General features: G+C 36.6%; 1 protein-coding gene and 1 non-coding gene across 2 annotated transcripts in view; one reads left to right on the top strand and one right to left on the bottom strand.

The window, feature by feature from the left end:
- The window catches only part of LOC149799403 (ubiquitin-associated domain-containing protein 2-like), a 55566-nt gene extending 42298 nt beyond the window's left edge, over positions 1-13268 (bottom strand). Inside the window, exons 1-2 of the mRNA XM_089958741.1 lie at positions 13170-13268; positions 1559-1686 (exon numbers count right to left, since the gene is read on the bottom strand). Coding sequence (XP_089814867.1) covers positions 1559-1686; positions 13170-13200 — 159 coding nt within the window. The 5' untranslated portion in view covers positions 13201-13268. The remainder of the gene's footprint in view (positions 1-1558; positions 1687-13169) is intronic.
- A 909-nt stretch (positions 13269-14177) lies between these two features.
- Trnah-gug (transfer RNA histidin (anticodon GUG)) lies at positions 14178-14249 on the top strand. Its single transcript has one exon. It is a non-coding gene; the product is annotated as a tRNA-His (tRNA).
- The last annotated feature ends 5064 nt before the right edge of the window (positions 14250-19313 follow it).

Below are 19313 nucleotides of genomic sequence, written 5' to 3'. Positions count from 1 at the left end.
TCTAGAAGTTCTAGTTGTAATACAAAATACATACGGAAAAACCTCATTTTTTTGGACCCAATTTTTTTCCACCCAAAATTTGCCTGTGGTCAGAATCTGATTTTGTGTTCGGATTTTAGACTTTTTGGTCTCTGATCTAAGACAGACCAGTATGAACTGCAAACAGACAGATGAACCTTTGCAAAAAGTAGGATAAGATGGGCATTTGGAATAAAGAGAGGTCTTGATATGAAAATAATGGGTTCGTTAAGCAAAAAAAAAAAAAAAAATTTAACTTTTACCCCTTTGCTCATGTGCAAGCCAAACAGCCGATGAAAAACGATGTGTCTAACACAACAAGGCATTAGGTTATTGGAAAATCACCTGGAAGTTGATATCTTAGGATGTATTCAGAAACAGCTTTCAAAATGTGTTTCCTACTCGAATTTCAGGCGAAAACAACAAAAACCTTTAGGGATAATGTATTATAAGGCTTGAAAGCCACAATGGATCACCTTTTCTCCCTGTATTACTACCTCACAAAACAACATGCATTTGGCCTTAAATTTTCCAGATTACAATTGTTACGTTTTTGCCTTTGTTATCTGATTGCACTGGTAAACTTTTCTAGTACCAAACAGACTGGTTCCCACTGGTTTGTGTAAGGTAGAGATTGAATGCACAGCTATATTAATAATAATACGTTTGTGTGATTGGATTTTAATGTAGCGTTAACAATTTTCCAGTCATACTGCTACAATGTCTGCAGTGTGGCATTTATAGTGATGACTAGCAGTGGAGCATCATGCTGCACACATGTAGCTTCATGTTCCACCAAGTCACATTATCCTGACACCAGGCAGACCAGTCCTAACACTAATCTCTGAGCAAATAGCGAGGCAGCTGTTTGTACCATTTTTTGTGAGTCTTTGGTATGACTTGGCAGGGGTTCAAACCCGCAACCTACAGCACTGGAGGCAGACAATCTAACAACTATGCCACTGGAATGGTCAAATAATAATAATAATAATCTTTCAGCATGAAATGGTACGTGACACAAACTTACTTTAAAAGAGTATTTTTGTCCTATGATTGGTAGCATAACATGTTGATGGGCAAACAAAATTCATCAAAAGTTAATCCAATCAAGTCAGAATTGATTCCCTCTTCCTCTAACTTTTATAAATGTGAAAGATAATCACAGAACAATCTAAATTAATTTAATTATGCCCACCTAAGCATGACATCTGTTACCTGTTATCTCTGCCCTGTTCATACTGATTCTGCAGTGGGGAAATATTATTGGCTGATAATGTGAAAACAGTAGTCTAGTAAATGTTGATCACTGGTGCATACAATTGATACAGACGGTGCTCACGTAAGTGGGAAAATATGTCAGAGGAGAATATGTGTAATTAAGACTGACGCTCTGCCACAGGCTGGAATTACCATGCATCAGAAATGAGTAAAAAATTTAAATTCCAAGCATCTGAGGGTACACATCAATTGAGAACTCTGTTTTCTCTTCTATGGCCATTAGAGATTAAAACTTTGGGGATCAAACTGATCCATCATTCACCTGTAATCTGCTGAACACATCAGCATGATTGTAGACAAAATATGGCTTGTACAGATGTAAAGGAAAGTTCAAGATGACAGAAGATGCCACCACAGTTGAAAGAAGTCCTTTACTGACACTTGCTTGATCTGAAAGTAAAATGCATAATGATTAATTTAAAAGAATATACACAGTATATGCCTGCCAGGGCAGGCAGTGAAAGAAATCTTTAAAGCTTAACCTTTATTAAGCAGCAACCTCTGTACAGAGGACAAATGTCATCTTAATCCCAGCACTGCAAAAATACCTGGAAATTAAAATATTCTTTGTAGTGTTTTTCTAATCTCAAGAAACTTTATTTATCTGCACCTTAAAGGATTAAGAATGATTAAGGAATATTATTATAAGCCAGCTTATTAGGGATGGCATGGATAGATACAATACCCACAACTCTTGGATTCTGAGTCTAATGCTCAACCAAATGGGCTATCATGGTTCAGGTCTTACATGCAAGTCCCAACTAGCTGAATATTTCCTTGTTAAATTTGGTACCATGCGCCGATTTCCATATTACATCTGACCTGCACAGCGATATTGCCCCAATAAAGAGAATTAAGAAAGACACAATGAAAATGGGAAAAATCAATGCAGGGCTTAAGGGAAGTGCTGACTTGGAAAATGAGCTTCAAGATGGCAGCAAGCAAATATGACAAAAATTAGCTTTGTCTTTTTGCTTGTTTATTTATAGATTTATAGATTATCTTCATTAAAGTTTTAATCAAAATGGAAATTATTATTAAAAAACACATCATATAATCTCCTAAGAGGTACATTCTTCAATACTTAACTTCTGAATATACTATATGCCGGCCACCCACACAAAATAGTTTGGACACGAACTGTATGGATCATGAAACCCAAAAAAGTCTTCATACAGGGATTTCCAAAAACCTTCAAAACAAAATTATTTCTCTAATTTTGCATGTTAATGTCAGGGATGTTGATTCAAATATAGGCCCTATCAATTCTTGTGCATGTAGTGGTAAGTTAACGATTGCAAAATGTGTTAAAATACCTGCGAACATGTGGAAAATGGGTTGCCATCCATAGCAAAGCAACTGTGATTTCTGTTCCTAAGTGATATAAATTGTTCCATCTACAGCAAACTCATTATAATAGAAATCTCATTTTCTTTCAGTTGTGCTGAATATTCTATCACAACTCTAGCATTCTTCTCCAATGTTTATGAAGATTCTGAATAACTTGACTTATATGCCATCCTTTGAAACTGCTCTTAAGCATATTCTGACTGATTTCAGAAAGGAAAGGGTTATACTTATCCACCAAAATGCCAGATCACTCTACCCAAGTTATACTGCACCAGAAACGAGAATAAATGCACAGAAGACTAGAACCTCCACAAAACTGGCACGAAAAACTTGCTGGATGATTCTGTTAATGATGCAGATATTGCCATTGATGGCAGAGGTCTCACTAGGATTTTAAAACCAGGAGTCCAGATCTACTAATTTGGTAAAAATAGGACTCACACCAGCAAAAGTTGCAGTCCCCTCCCAGAAGCATATTGCAGTGGCTGGTTGGCTTCCGTTAGTCTCGAGAGAGAGAGAGAGACGATGGAAGTGTGCCCATGAGAGCTGTCCCGGTTGGTGGTTGTGCAGCATCTGCTGTGGCTATGTAGCCCAACATGGGAGTGGCAGTCCTTGCTGCACCTGAAGGCTGAGTCTGGTGTGGTGTTGGAGCTGCTTCTTCTTCCTCTGTGATTGCTTTTCATCAGCTAGCAAGCATAGCTTGTCCTCACCGACTTTCAGACCAGTGATCAGAGCATGTTGCCAGATGGACCTGTCTAGAGCAAGCTCTTCCCAGGTGTTGACATCAATATCAAGGGCTTCATGTCGCGCTTGCAGACATCCTTGAAGCGGAGATGTGGCCATCCAATTGACTTTTTGCCTGAGGTAAGTTTCGAATAAAAAATGTCTGGTGATCCGTTCGTCATCCATCTGATGTACATGGCCCAGCCATCTGATGCGACTTTGGTGGAGGAGTGTGACCATGCTGGGAATCTTGGCATGTTCAAGCACCTCGCTGTTTTTTACTCGATCGCTCCAAGTGATCCAGAGTATGTCAGAGATCTTGGGAATTAATTATGCATATTTGGATGGCAATTTTTGAGCTGGGACACAGAAAATCTCTGAGGTGGGAGTCCTCAGTATGCAAAGTAATAGGTGTGTGGAAAAATTCAAAGACTTGCCAGTCCTGCTTCAGCCACCTGCTTTGTGGGAAAAGTGTTGATCAGCTGTGCTGATATTTACAATGACAGAATTCAGTGACTGAAAGACCCCTTAATACATACATGTTGTCATTTTATAAGAGTACATAAAAAAGAACATGATGCAATAGCTGGGCGGCAAGTTCAAAGGCTTTGACTGGTGGCCGGGTGGGAAAATGTACTGATATTTACAGTGATTGAATTCAGAGGCAAAAAGACTCAGAGATGTATATGTGGTCATTTATAAAAATACATCAAATAGACAACTTTAGCTTTTGTTATTGTGTTCATTTCCAAATGTAGCAGAATAAGCACTGCACATGACCTCAGAATCAAGACATGTTGAGACTTAGACAAAATGCCATTGGTAAGTGGGTGACAAGTCGCCTAAAAATGTAAACTTCACCTTCTTCTGTTAGGAAAGAGAAAACGACTTTGCCCTGTGATTATTTAAGATGTACATTGACTGACCATACCATATTTCTTTTTAAATGCCCCTCGCCTTAACCCGGTTAGTTCTAGTGTTGTAGCGAAATGTATTCATCAAGGCATCAGTAGCTAGGTCTACCGGTAGTCTTTATATCAATTACGTTGACAAACAAACTCTTGCCCATTCACAAGCATTATGTTTTGATAGCTGATTGACCATTAACCCTTTTCCGAGTAAGGTAGCAACTATCAATTTCCTGCATGCTATCCTTTGATGATAAAACATACAAACTTGTGTTTTAAGATCAGAACTGGTGATCTGGATATATATATTAACTGCCTCTAATACACTATTTTATCATAAAATTAGTTTGAAACTGTAAGTGAACCAGTAGGCCTAACGGGAAATAATAGCAGATTTCGCTATGTCTGGGATGTACCAGTTTATTAGATTGTCTGTTTTCTTAAATCATCGGGCAAATATATTCAGAAAGAATATACAAATCATTGAAACCAAAGCCTAGGTATTATTTTATTAAAGATTTAACTTTAAAATGCAAATTATGTAGGTCAGAAATGTATGGGACAGTGCTATGTTGTGGAATTTGCGAGATGTGCTTTAAGATCTACGCTGTTTTCTGACCTGACACGTATTTGCGAAAATACGGGAAAAAACAGCAAATCAGATACTATTTATTTGACTAAAATTACTAAAAGTACGTATACAAATAAATAAACCGTAAATTTGTGATCCTGTCAATGGACTGTTGTAATGAAGCTATATTATAGTGAGTGATTACATTACAAAAACCTCTCCATCTAAAAACATATGCACTCACGTCTGTGTTGATTCTGTAGAAAAGAAGGGACTGCAACTTTTGATGGTGGGACTCCTATTTTTACTAAAATGGGAGTCCTGGACTCCTAGTTTTAAAATCCAAGCGAGACCTCTGTATGTGTTGGAGACATCGCATGTGAAAGGCACTCAGTCTTTTCTCTTGTGAGGCATACAGAGTCCAGGTTTCACTGGCATACAGGAGAGTGCTTAGCACACAGGCAAGGTACACTGAGATCTTAGTGTTCAGGGTCAGTTTGCTGTTGTTCCACATTCTCTGTGACAACTGGTGAGAGTTGTTGACGCCTTTCCAATCTGCTTGTTGAGCTCAGCATCAAGTGAGAGGTTGTTGGTGATGGTAAAGCCAAGGTACGTGAAGTGACTGACTACCTCAAGTTTGTAATTGTTGATGACGATGCTTAGGGGTCCGTGTCTTGAGCCATCATGTTTGTTTTCTTTAGGCTGATGGTCAGCCCAAACTTATTGCATGCTTTAGCAAAGCAGTCCATCAGGCGCTATAGCTCAGCTTCTGTGTGAGTGGCTAGAGCAGCATCCCTGATGGTTGCTTCAAGCACTTTGCTCTTTGCCTTCAGTCATGCCAGGTTGAACAGTCTGCCATTGTGTATGCAGGTAGATCCCTTCTGTAGATGGCCCAAAGGCGTGATTGAGCAGAACAGCAAAGAAAATGTCAAAGAGCGTGGGGGCAAGGACACAGCCGTGTTTCGCTCGGCTGCGAATGTCAAAGGGGTAGGACGTTGAACCATTGTACTGCACTGTGCCTTTCATGTCATCATGGAAGGACTGGGTCTTGCTTAGCAGCTTTGAAGGGCATCCAGTCTTCGCCAGGATTATGAAGAGTTCGTCTCTGCTGACCAGATCAAATGCCTTGGTGAGGTCTATAAAGGCCAGGAAGAGGGGTCTATGTTGTTCTCTATATTTCTCCTGCAGCTGCCTGACAGAGAAGATGATGTTGATTGTGGACCTCTCTGTGCGGAACACGCACTGCGACTCTGGATACTCTGTCAGCAAGCGTCTGCAGTCTGTTCATGATGATGCATGCAAGGACTTTACCTACAATGCCAAGAAGGGATATACCCCTATAGTTGTTGCAGTTACTTCTGTCACCCTTGTTCTTGTATAGGTTACGAAGTTGGCGTCTCTATGTCCTGAGGCCACTGCACCCTCATCCCAGCACAGGCAGCGGAGGCTGTGCAAGTGTGTGAGCAGCATGCTGCAGCCACACTTGATGACTTTTGCTGAGATGCCATTCTTCCCTTGAGTGTGACGGAGTTAGCCTCAAACCAGTTGTTGTTCTTTGACCGCTTCTTACCAAAGATCCATGTGGCTGTGCTGTATACAGCCTCTCTGATCTGATCCCATCTCTCTATGGCACTACCACTGGGAGGTTTTGAATCAAATGTCTTGGAGAGGGCATAGGTGAATTCTTCAGCCTTGTCTGGATATGACATTTTGCTCAAATCAATGCATGGTTTATCCTCTTTCCTAGAGCAGTAGATCTTCAGATGAAAATTCATTTGGCAGCACACCATGTCACAGTCAGCGCTGTGGAAGGTACAGGTAAGAAGTATACCCTTCATGGCAGACCGTCTCATAATGATCAAGTCCAGCTGGTGCCAGTGTTTGGACCAGGGATGCCTCCAAGACACTTTATGCTATAGCTTTGTCTGAAAGAATGAATTGGTGATGCTAAGGTTGTGGTACGAGGACATCTCTAGAAGATGCTGCCCGTTCTCATTCATCTTCCAAATGCCAAACTTGCCAAGACAGGAAGGCCAAGAGTCAATGGTCAGCACCCACTTTAGCGTTGAAGTCACCCAGTAATATAAAATTCTCTTCCTTGGGAATTTTGTCGATGAGCGAGTCTAACTCGTCATAGAACTCATACTTGGTATCTGCGGAGCATAAACACTAATCAGGTTGACAGACTCAGTTTTGGACTGGAGACGGAGGGATAGCAGTCTTCCATTTCCTTGTTGGCAGGGTTCTATCATCCCCAGCAAGCAGTGTCCCTGACAGTGAAACCAACACCAAACATTCTGGCTTTGTCTGCACTCTTTCCTTACCTGAATAACGTGTAGTTCTTGTCTCTGAGGGACATGGAATCTGGTAGCCATGTCTCCTGAAGTGAGACGCTGTCGACCTGAAGTCTTGCAAGTTCGCCATTGATGAATGAAGTCTTTCGAACATTGCTGATTGTCTGGAGATTATATAAGAGCCCAGTCAGCATGGTCCAGACATTCCAGGTACAAAGTTTGAGGATTGGAGGTTTCCTGGCGGTTTTTGTTGTTGTTATTTCTCAGTGCAGTAGTTGCAGTCCGCTTGTCAGGTACTCACGTACCTTAAGCCTTACACATCAAGCAAGCCAGGTGAACTGTGGCAAGATGGCACCTTATTGTCTGGGTACTGTCCAGCTTTAGGCATGCGGTAGCCATCCAGTGAGACCTGTTGGTCTCTCCCACCATCAGAAGCAAACCCTGGCATCTGACTTTAAACCAATCGAGCGGTGAGTTATAACTAGTAAAATGCTGCTTCACGTGTTGTGTCGACACTGTGGAGCAAAGCTGGAGTGTCTTCTCCAGGGCGCAAGCCTGGGCAGGGTGATATGAAGACTCAGCTGTTGCCCATGCAGCTGGTTCCCCCTCTCCACACAGCTGATGGATCCAAGGGGAAGGCAAGCTGATACGTCATGGCACCAGCTACATTGCGATTCTTTACACCACTGGCATATAGGTCTTTTTTGTCCACCAGAATGAACTGAGTGAGTCCAAGTAAAGTTTTTATTCCAAACTCTTAAGCTAGGCATCATATGCTTTATTACACTTGGCTACTGTCCCATCCGAACAATCAGTTCTTGCAATGTTAGCACAGTTCTGAATCTCATTTAAATCTTCATCAGTTTTCCGTTTAATGCCAAAGTACTTGCCCAAATTTGCAAATGGCATTCTAAGTCTTTACATGTCTTGATTTCAATGTCAGATGCAATATTTATATGGCATCAATCAGAAATGAACACAATAACAGGTCACACTGGGCTTCAGCAATGTTGCAAATTGCAATTTTTTCCTTGTTAGCAACAAAATATGCCATCTGGTGATATTCTGGGTGACAACAGTTTCAGCTGATAAAAACTATATAGAGTCTTGGTTTGGGGTTGGAGAAATTCAAAGGCACCATGACTGGAAGCTGCACATGAATCTACTGTTACATAAACAAATCCTTGTTTCATATTGATAAACCACCCTAACAGTGCACTGTTATATCATAATTCGCTTATGCTGCTGTCTGGCCTTGGTGTTGTATGCTGTAATACAGAGATGCACAACCATTCTTGCACAAGGGCCCGATTGCATTTTCTAAGACCACTCGAGAGAAGCAAACACTAATTGCTTTAATATAATTACTGTTCACCGGCCATATTTCTGTGCTGTTTTAATTTGCCCTGAGGGCTGGACAGAACTTGCTTGTGGGCCAGATCCAGCCAGAAGGCCACAGGTTGTGCACTCCTGCTGTAATATAATGAAAATAGCTATGCAACTGACTAGCTACAACCAACCACCTATGAAGACAGGAATGGGAAATTACTACAGTCAACCAGGTGACAGCAATTTTTTTTTAATGTGCCAGAAAAAAATAGTTTAGCTGCAACTTCAAAGAAAACTGACTACCTTTGACGCACCGACTTATACTAAACAAATAAAAAAAATCTGTCTCAATGTTTTACAATTATTTGATGTTGCCGCAACAATAACAAACGGGTATTGATTTGGTCCTTCAAAGAGAGCATTTAGCGGCACCTTCAATAACACATGTACCTTTATAAAAGCAAGCCAAATGTACTTGGTAATATTGTATCATTCCCTTCAAAGAATAAATGTACTTGGTAATGTTGTATTATTGCTTTTAAAGATAACAAAATAAAAATGCATCATTCTTTGTGGGAAATAATCCTATGTTGTGAAATCTCACTTTAAAAAAGATAAAAATTATGAGACAACAGTACCAGAGGTCTCACTAGGATTTTAAAATTAGGAGTCCAGGACTCCCATTTTAGTAAAAATAGGAATCCCACCATCAAAAGTTGCAGTCCCTTCTTTCCTACAGAATCAACACAGACGCTGAGTGCATCTATTTTTATATGGAGAGGTTTTCGTAATGTAATCACTCACTATAATATAGCTTCATTACAACAGTCCATTGACAGGATCACAAATTTATGGTTTATTTATTTGTATACGTACTTTTAGTAATTTTAGTCAAATAGTATCTGATTTGCTGTTTTTTCCCGTATTTTCGCAAATATGTGTCAGGTCAGAAAACAGCGTAGATTTTAAAGCACATCTCGCGAATTCCATAACATAGCACTGTCCCATACATTTCTGACCTACATAATTTGCATTTTAAAGTTAAATCTTTAATAAAATAATACCTAGGCTTTGGTTTCAATTATTTGCATATTTTTTTCTGAATATATTTGCCCGATGATTTAAGAAAACAGACAATCTAATAAACTGGTACATCCCAGACTTAGATTAGTCCGCCATTATTTCCTGTTAGGCCTACTGGTTCACTTCACAAAATAGTGTATAAAAGGCAGTTAATATACATCTAGATCATTGACTCTGATCTTAAAACACAAGTTTGCATGTTTTATCATCAAAGGATAGCATGCAGGAAATTGATAGTGCTACCTTACTCAGAAAAGGGTTAATGGTCAATCAGCTATCAAAACATAATGCTTGTGAATGGCCAAGAGTTTGTTTGTCAACGTAATTGATATAAAAACTAGACCTAGCTACTGATGCCTTAATGAATACATTTCACTACAACACTAGAACTAACTGGGCAAGGGCAAGGAGCGTTTTAAAAAATTATGGTATGGTCAGTCAATGTACCTCTTAAATAATCACAGGGTGAGGCGAAGTCATTTTCTCTTTCCTAACAGAAGAAGGCGAAGTTTACATTTTTAGGCAACTTGTCACCCACTTACGAACATGTTTTGATTCTGAGGTGACATGCACTGCTTATTCCACTACATTCGGAAATGAACACAATAACGAAAGCTAAAGTTGGTTTTTAATTTACTTTTATAAATGACCACATGTACATCTCTGGGTCATTCTGCCTCTGAATTCAATCACTGTAAATATCAGTACATTTTCCCACTCGGCCGCCAGTCAAAGCCTTTGAACTTGCTGCCCAGCTATTGCATCATATTCTTTTTTATGTACTCTTATAAACCGGAAACATGTACATCAGGGGGTCTTTCAGTCACTGAATTATGTCAATGCAGATATCAGCACAGCTAAATGATCAACACATTTTCCTACAAAGCAGGTGGCTGAAGCAGGACTGGCAAGTCTTTGAATTTTGCCGCACACCTATTACATGCGTATGAAGGACTCCCACCTCAGTGATTTTCTATGTCCCAGATAAAAAAACTGGCATCCAAATATGCATAATTAAGTATTTCCGAGATCTCTGACTACATGTACTTCTATGTCCTTTTCTCAGTGACAAATAAGATGTAGTTGGTTTGGATAAACATTGTTATTGTGGAGGAAGAGAGGCATTTATGCCAGGTTGCTCTGAGATCCTCTAATTACAATGGCATAGTTTATCACATGCAATACTTTAGAAATTCTTTTTGTATTAAGAATTTGCCAGTTTAATTAGCTTAAGTTTTTTTTTCTGTTGTTTATGTTTACATTTCTACAGCTTTTAATTGGCACCATATAACTAGTATTGTGATGCCATTAAACCCTAATACATATATCACCATGTGTAGTAAGGTTCTACTTACAACTGAGTTTAAAAAGATATGAATGACCTGAGATAGGACCAGACTGTAAATATAGGAATAAATTAATAAATGTGCAAGAAAAGCTACTGACAGAACAATAAATTAATGCAATATATATTTAAGAATAAACAAGAAGACAAAGAAGTAAATGGAATAAAATTATACAATCAAAGAGAAAACAGTATGCTTTCATTTACAAAATAACCCACTGTTTCATATGTGTAACGACAGTGAAACCAAGAAGTGAAATACAATTTTGGGTATAAATTATAAGAATTACAAGAACAATAGATGTAACTTTACAATAACGTTTAAGTACTTTCATGTGACCAAGCAATTAAGTAAATTATCTTCATCAAATTTCAGTCAGGGGCACAAAATAAATTTTCAAAACAGTTGACAAACCATTAATCTCTCCTATTTAGAGAGCTTGAGGCAATAAAACAAGTCTTTGTTTTATTGAATCTTCAACATCTAGTGTTGTATTTAATCTGAAAATATGGTTATTTCGTCCTCTTTTTTGTACAAATTGCAATTTAAATTTAAATTTAAGCTAGTGAAAGGAAAAAAACTTAATTAGTACGTAATATGATCCAAACAGAATTAGTTTTATAACACTAAATTTACAAGAAAAAGCTCCTTAGATGCAATTTAGACAGGATTTTGTTCAATTTATTCCTTTTCTCTCTCTAGATCATTCACCAGAAAACAATACTCAGTCAGATGTACAAAGATGTTTCATCTTAACTTGATGAACAAGTTAGTTTGCTTACCAAATCTTTCTTTCCCAATTTGTTGCAGGAATGTGTTTCATGTTAGATTGCTAGGCTGCTATTTCCTAAACAGCACTGTTTAATAAAATGCCATTTATAACACAAAGTATTTCGAAGTACTGATGTGGCCATACGGGATGCCCAAGCAGCATCATTTTCATTTATGACCAAGCAGACACCATGATAAGTCTTCAGGTCAGAACCCCGTGCTAATGAGTTTCCATTCAGGGAATCTAGCAATAACAAGATTTTCAAGATGCCTGACCTAATGGTCATATTGAACATTAGGTAAGAATTATTTTCATTTATAAACAACCTGACATCATACAATAGCTTTCAGTGAAAACTACATGTTCACAAGTGGAGCAGCTATACCAAAACTTTCATGTCCAAGCAGAACCATTTCATACAGGACCAACAAAACAAAACAATGATAAAAATCTTTATTGAAACAAAGTATCTAAATGGTTTTCTTTAATATTAATATATTTTTATTCATTTCATTAAAAAAAATACTTCAACTTAACCAGATTTTGGCCTTCCTGGCTTCCATTGCTTTCCAGACAACTGAAATGTAGGCCAATGAAACTTGAGAACAGGTCCTTTTGCTTGTGTAAGAATTTGATTTTATTAGAGAAGAAGACATCAGGGTAAGTAAAGTCTGACTAAAACATCATGACCTTAATTTTAGAATAGCATCATTATGGACTGCCAAGTATGTGATATATTCCTGAAAACTGGATTTCTGTTATGATGTCAACATCAAAACATACTACACAGCGCCAATGTGTAAGCAGTAAGACCGTGGCGCCTCAACAATAAACATCAAGGTTGAGGGCTTACATTGTGGGACTACCCAAAAGACCAAAATGCCACTGACCCTACTCTATATTTATGTTGGTTTTCACTGGTTTTTCTTGTTTGACCAAATTGTTCTAGGGCATTTTTGCTTAGTTTTTTTAAACCTACTGGTATTGCATAAATTAAAAAAAACACGCAGACATCTCTGGTTTAAGGGTTTTCAAGAAAACTTATTCAATACAGTGGTCATGCTTTTTGGGGTACAGTCATAGTTGTATGTAACAAAACTGGTTGCACGTTTTTGTGATATCTATTTCATCCTCTAAAACCTGGGAATGGGGTCCCAAGCATGCCGTTAGTCAGGAAGTTCTTGGGAAGGACCCGTGTCCAGTCGGAGTTTGAGAGATGGGTGGCAGATTCTCTATTACATTTTTTTGATGGACCCATACAGGCTCTTACACAATTAAGGTTGTAGAAAATCATTTTAGCTACGATGTCGTAGCCTCAACTTGATTTGTTGTGGTTGTCCGTAGGAGTAAGGGTACTAATATTAGTACTAGAAATCATTTATGACCAATATCACGTTATTAACTTTATCTACTAGTAAGCGATAACACGAAAGAAGAAAAAAACTATACGAACGTCTCTTTTGTGGATGTACACGAGAAAAAGTTAAAATTTCTTACAAAACCCAGAGGCACTGTGCACTGCGAACATTTTGTTCAGCACAAACCAGTAATCGTTTCACAGTGATTTGCTGCAAAATATACTGAACATGACTTCCGGTTTCACTTCATAAACATCTTTAGTAAGGAATGACACAGTATTATTCGAAAGCGGAAAATTTACATACATTTGGCAAATACGGCTGAGATGATGACGTTTTGTTGCTTTCTTTGTTATTGTTTTGAGGCATTTTTAAAAAAGAAAAAAAAAAACCAACAACAATCAAACAAAAGCAAAAACAATTTTTTTTTGCTTGGAACTAAGGAAACCACGTTTGCAAAACTTCAAAACTATGGTGATTGTTGGAATTCACTACTCTAACACATATTAGTGTGTGAGGACATGGTAAATATCCCGTCAAAAGCAAAATCAGTTCTACAGACTGCGTAAAATTAAAACTAGGATACGAGTTTCGAACAATCGCGTCTCATGGTTTAGACGCTAAATCTTACTCCATAACGTGACTTTCAATAGATTAATGTTGAATTTCTCTGAAAATTATATCATACATTGTTTATCTAATAAATAACGTCATGAAAATGAAGGTGCATGAATACATTGTTTCCCCGATAAATAACGTCATGAAAATGAAGTTGCAAAAAAACATCACAATGAACGAATAAAATATGTAGTTTAATAGGGGTGTACCGGATTGTTTGAAGGAAACTCTTTTTATAAAAAGTCTACTTGTTTCGATGAATCTATTAGCCTGAATTTTAAACTCGAGAATCTATATTGGAGAGAAAAGTCGGAAAAGCAGTCTAAAGTAAATGCCTGAACATTTCTCCATTTCGATAATGAACTGGAGAGGGGAGTATGTTTATGCATTCACATTTTCCGATTTAAAGTTAAAAGAGCGGAAAACAGTTTTATAAATTTCAGTCATTAAAAATAAAAGATAACAGTACGTTAAAATTTTCTGTTTATATACTTTAAAATCTCCGCTATAAAACAGCTCGGCAGTGACAGCCGTGATCGTCTAGTGGTTAGGACTTCGCGTTGTGGCCGCGACAACCCAGGTTCGAATCCTGGTCACGGCAAAAAATTTGCTGTGTCCGTCGCTGTCATGGCCCAGCCGAGCAAATTTTTTTGGAGGTTATTTTTATTGACTCACAATATTTTATTGATTTTTTTTATACATATAACTTTATCTTTTATACCTGTTTTTGCATGAGATTTTAATTAATTCAGACTTATTTAACATGTGTCTTGTTTTGTTGAGTATAACTGACTTTGATATGTTGTTTTTAATCTGTTTACTACTGGCCAGTTAAGTGTTATTTATATTTGTCCCTTATAAATTTTTTGCCTTTTTTAAATTTCTTGTAATTATTCACTGAAGAAAGCTCCCCAAAATAAATAGGCACACACTGAAAGATACACACCTGTTTTTATCACAGCTACTGTGTCCTCTGGCATATTATGATCTTTCTGAAGATAGATATTTTGCAAAAACACAGACCTCACTAAATTGTCTAAAACATTTAGCCAAAATATACAACTCAAATGTCTTAATTTTTTGTTCTTTCTGGCTGCTTAAGCCTATATAGGCATTATTATGTAGCTTAATCTCACATGAACACACACACACACACACACATATGCACACACACCGAGACTGATAACTAAGTCTTTGAATAAAAAAATAGACTGAGAACAAAGATGCTAAACTTTACAAAGTCAGAATCTCTGACAAAAATACTGATAACTGCATGGAATTTTAAAACCTTTTGCTTTCCACTTTGTGAATTTTTAAAGCCATTGCTAATGCAAGTTTGTAAAATATAAACTTGAATGCTAAATATTTTGGACAATTAGTGAGGTCGACTTTTTCTAAAGTATCTATTTTCAAAGGACTCAAGATGCCACAGTACAAAAACAAACAGTGTATTATGGTAATTTCTTAAGCTGATGTAACATAAAATTGAGAGATTTTGTATTAAGACTGGATTATAAAATTGGTAGAGATTGTGTATTAAGTCTGGATATTAAGGTTGGTAAAGATTTTGTGTCAAGTCGGGATTTTTAAGATTGGTAGAGATTTTATATTAAGAATGGATTATAGGATCAGGCCCAGCCCAAGGGCAAGGCGAATGAGGCAACTGCCTTGGGCCCTGCGCTAACTCACAATGCAATTTGTTTGCTTGGGGCCCCACGCTCATTACTTGCTGTCTTGGGCCCCTCACATCCTAGGGCAGGGACTGATTAAGATTGGCAGACACTGTGTATTAAGTCTGGATATTAAGATTGGCAGACACTGTGTATTAAGTCTGGATATTAAGATTGGCAGACACTGTGTATTAAGTCTGGATTAAGATTGGCAGACACTGTGTATTAAGTCTGGATATTAAGATTGGTTGTTGGTGTTGTTGTTGTAGGGTTTAATGCCATTTTTCAGCACACGATAGTCTATACATGGTGGCCAGTATTAATGGTGGAGGAAGAACCCGGGAAAAACCACTGAAAGAACCACTGATCCATGAGAAGCTACTGGCAAGCTTTCTCACATACCAACATTGGTTGAATCCGAGACTCAAATGGATATTAAGATTGGTAAAGATTGTGTATTAGGTCTGGATATTAAGATTGGTAACATTTTATTATTAATTCTGGATATTAAGATTGGAAGAGATTGTGTATTAAGTCTGGATATTAAGGATGGTAAAGATTTTGTGTTAAGTCAGGATATTAAGGTTGGTAAAGATTTTGTGTTAAGTCAGGATATTAAGGTTGGTAAAGATTTTGTGTTAAGTCGGGATATTAAGGTTGGTAAAGACTTTGTGTTAAGTCGGGATATTAAGGTTGGTAAAGACTTTGTGTTAAGTCGGGATATTAAGGTTGGTAAAGATTTTGTGTTAAGTTGGGATATTAAGGTTGGTAAAGACTTTGTGTTAAGTCGGGATATTAAGGTTGGTAAAGACTTTGTGTTAAGTCGGGATATTAAGGTTGGTAAAGATTTTGTGTTAAGTCGGGCTTTTTAAGATTGGTAGAGATTTTAATTAAGTTTGGATATTAAGATTTGCAGAGATTTGATATTAAGTTGGGTTATTAGGACTGGCTGAGATTTTGTATTAAGTCTGGATATTAAGGTTGGTAATGATTTTGTGTTAAGTTTGAATTTAAAGATTGGTAGGGATTTTATATTAAGTTGGGTTAATAATAATAATAATAATAATAATAATAATGCCTTATTTATAGAGGGTGACTCATTAGTCAAGGACTATTCTCCCTTGTGACCCTCTTAAGGAGAGTATAACAATCCACATCATATGAAGATAGCAATAATTAGTATTTATTTTAACATGTTTAGTATTAAAATACTAAATTCCATTATCTATTAGAAACACATGCATGCTCATGATGTTAGTAAGATTGGTTGAGATTTTGTATGAAGTCTGGATATTAAGGTTGGTAAAGATTTTGTGTTATGTTTGAATTTAAAGATTGGTAGAGATTTTATATTAAGTCTGGTTATTAAGATGGGTAGAGATTTTGTATGAAGCCTGGTTATTAAGATGAGTAGAGATTTTGTATGAAGTCTGGATATTAAGATGGGTAGAGATTTTGTATGAAGTCTGGATATTAAGATGGGTAGAGATTTTATATTAAGTCTGGTTATTAAGATAGGTAGAGATTTTGTATGAAGTCTGGTTATTAAGGTTGGTAAAGATTTTGTGTTAAGTCTGGTTATTAAGATGGGTAGAGATTCTGTCATAAGTTTTTTATTAAAGTTATAATGTCGCTGTCTATCTTCAGTCACAGAGAGGATGGAAGACAAAAAGAAAGTAGATAAACTAATACCAATAATACAGAAGTTAAACAGAAATGAGAAATAAATAAAAATAAAATTATAGATTATAGTAATACAATACCATAAAACCTTTATACTGTAGGCTTCTTTGGGTCAGGGGTGTTTCTTCTGTTAGCTTCAAGTCTAACAAATATTTAATTACAGGATTTAAAAATGCAAATTGACCACTTAGTTGAATCTATGCTGAACATCATTATGATGATCGGAAAGATTTGTTGGATTAACATGACAGGACCATAAAATCAAGATGACACAATTGTTCAGGTCTGCTGTATTACATTGCCAACAATCCAGATTAGTGATTTGTGCAGTAATCCTGATTAGTGATTTCATCAGATTAAGGTGCAAAATAAAGCTATTTTGGTGGCTTCATTTCTTTATTTTTTAGACTTTTCAAAGTTACATGTTCAACACCAGACTTTAAAAGGCTAATATAGATACCAAATAGGCTTTTGCTGAAAGATTCCCAATATGCATGCAGCAGTTTAAATGAACATTCTCTACTGAAGTGACAGCTTTTTCTTGTTGCATGAAGTAAATGTGTTTTGACCAGCGTAATACATCAAGCCACTCATTGGTCCCATCTCCTTCTGTATGCAGTTTAAATATTTACAGAAAAGAGCAAAAGTGTTAATTATATGCAGACTAAATATGTATGTTAAGAAATACTTTAAATTAATTTTATCAGAAGTGATGAAGGGTGCATGTGTTATTGAAGAACAACTTTGGAGGACCTGGCTGTCATTGCAAATCATATTAATCAAGATGTGTGCGTGATTAGGATTTTTAATGTAACTTTAACAATTTTTCAGTCATATCGCTACGATGTCTGCAGTGTCACAGTTTATAGTGATGTCTAGCACTGGGGCATCATGCCACAGACATGTAGCATGATGTCCCATATATATATATATATATATATATATATATATATATATATATATATATATATATATATATATATATATATATATATAAAATCAGGAAGATATAATTTATCATCAGTGTTTAGATAAGTTCTTAAAATGTAGTTGCAGACACTATAGCATGGCTTTATTTCTCCAAATTCTCTTTCATTTTAGAAAATAAATGAGGTGTCATACCAGTATGGCCACCAGACCAAGGTACAATTATAAGCAATGTAATCATTAAGTTTACAGTATTTCAAGTAAATACATTGACAATAGTAGTGACAGACTGGAATATCTGATAACACAAAGTCAGACATCATTTTGTTTGTATTTTCCATTGTTGCTTGACACACATATATGTGTGTGCATGGGTGCTTGGTTGTTAAAAATGACTCCATGCTAAGAAGTTTGTTTAACTATTTCTGGACACTGATTTAATTAGTTTCAAATGAGTAGTTAGAGTTATAACTGATCTACATACAAATGTTGTGACATCATGATATAGTCATTGAACTCATAATTATAATAGAAAAGTAAATAAAATGTAATTGAGATATTGAATACACATGTATCAAAAAGAAATAAAACACACATACACAGGCAACTTGTGCAACTGTAAAGTCTGTAATAAAACTTATCACTCTCTCTATGAAGAATTGGAAATTCATCTTTAACTGTTTTAAAATGGCAGAGAAACTGTTTTTGCCCCTTGGTTATTCTAGGATATATTATTATTATTATTACATTGTGAATTTGGTTTTACCATAAAAACTGTAAATGCATATTTTCAGTACACTAAAGTATTAAATATAGTTCTCATGCTTGGACGTTATATAAAACATGCTTAAGAAGAAAACAACAGCTGTTCAATCTATATTTCTTTTCTTACTTTAGTTATTCTTTTTATATATGATATGGGCCCTGTTTGATATAGTCAGTAGTAATCAGGCTATCCACCTGCCTATCATCCGTAATTTGGTTTTTGAATGAAAACTTTACTTGGAATTATTGGATTTTAACCAGATGTGGTATACAGCTTTAAAGTAAAGAGATATCAAGAGAGTTATATTTTTAGCCTTTAGAAGAGCCTGACAGTCCTCCCAACTTTCTTTTTTATGCTTTTAGTATATCAATGATTTTTCGATTTCAACTGGATCTTGTATACAGCTTTATGGTGACTCAGTTTGATTTTTTAGTTCCATGGCATCCTTTACATGAATTATGTCCCCTGGTTGCCCATCCTCCTGACTTGCTTTCCATCATAGCATTATCTTTTTCAAGAGGCATGCAGCTTTACATTAATGAGACTTTAAATGATTCCCGTTTCCAACATACAATTACATTGTCTTCAAGAGTTAGGTCCCTTTTAACATGTGTTTCCC

This window comes from Sinohyriopsis cumingii, chromosome 5 (assembly GCF_028554795.1).
Source record: "Sinohyriopsis cumingii isolate HCF-2022 chromosome 5, ASM2855479v2, whole genome shotgun sequence".
Lineage (NCBI taxonomy): Eukaryota > Metazoa > Mollusca > Bivalvia > Unionida > Unionidae > Sinohyriopsis > Sinohyriopsis cumingii.
Note: the sequence above shows the minus strand (reverse complement) of the source record. Positions and strands in the feature narration are given on the sequence as shown.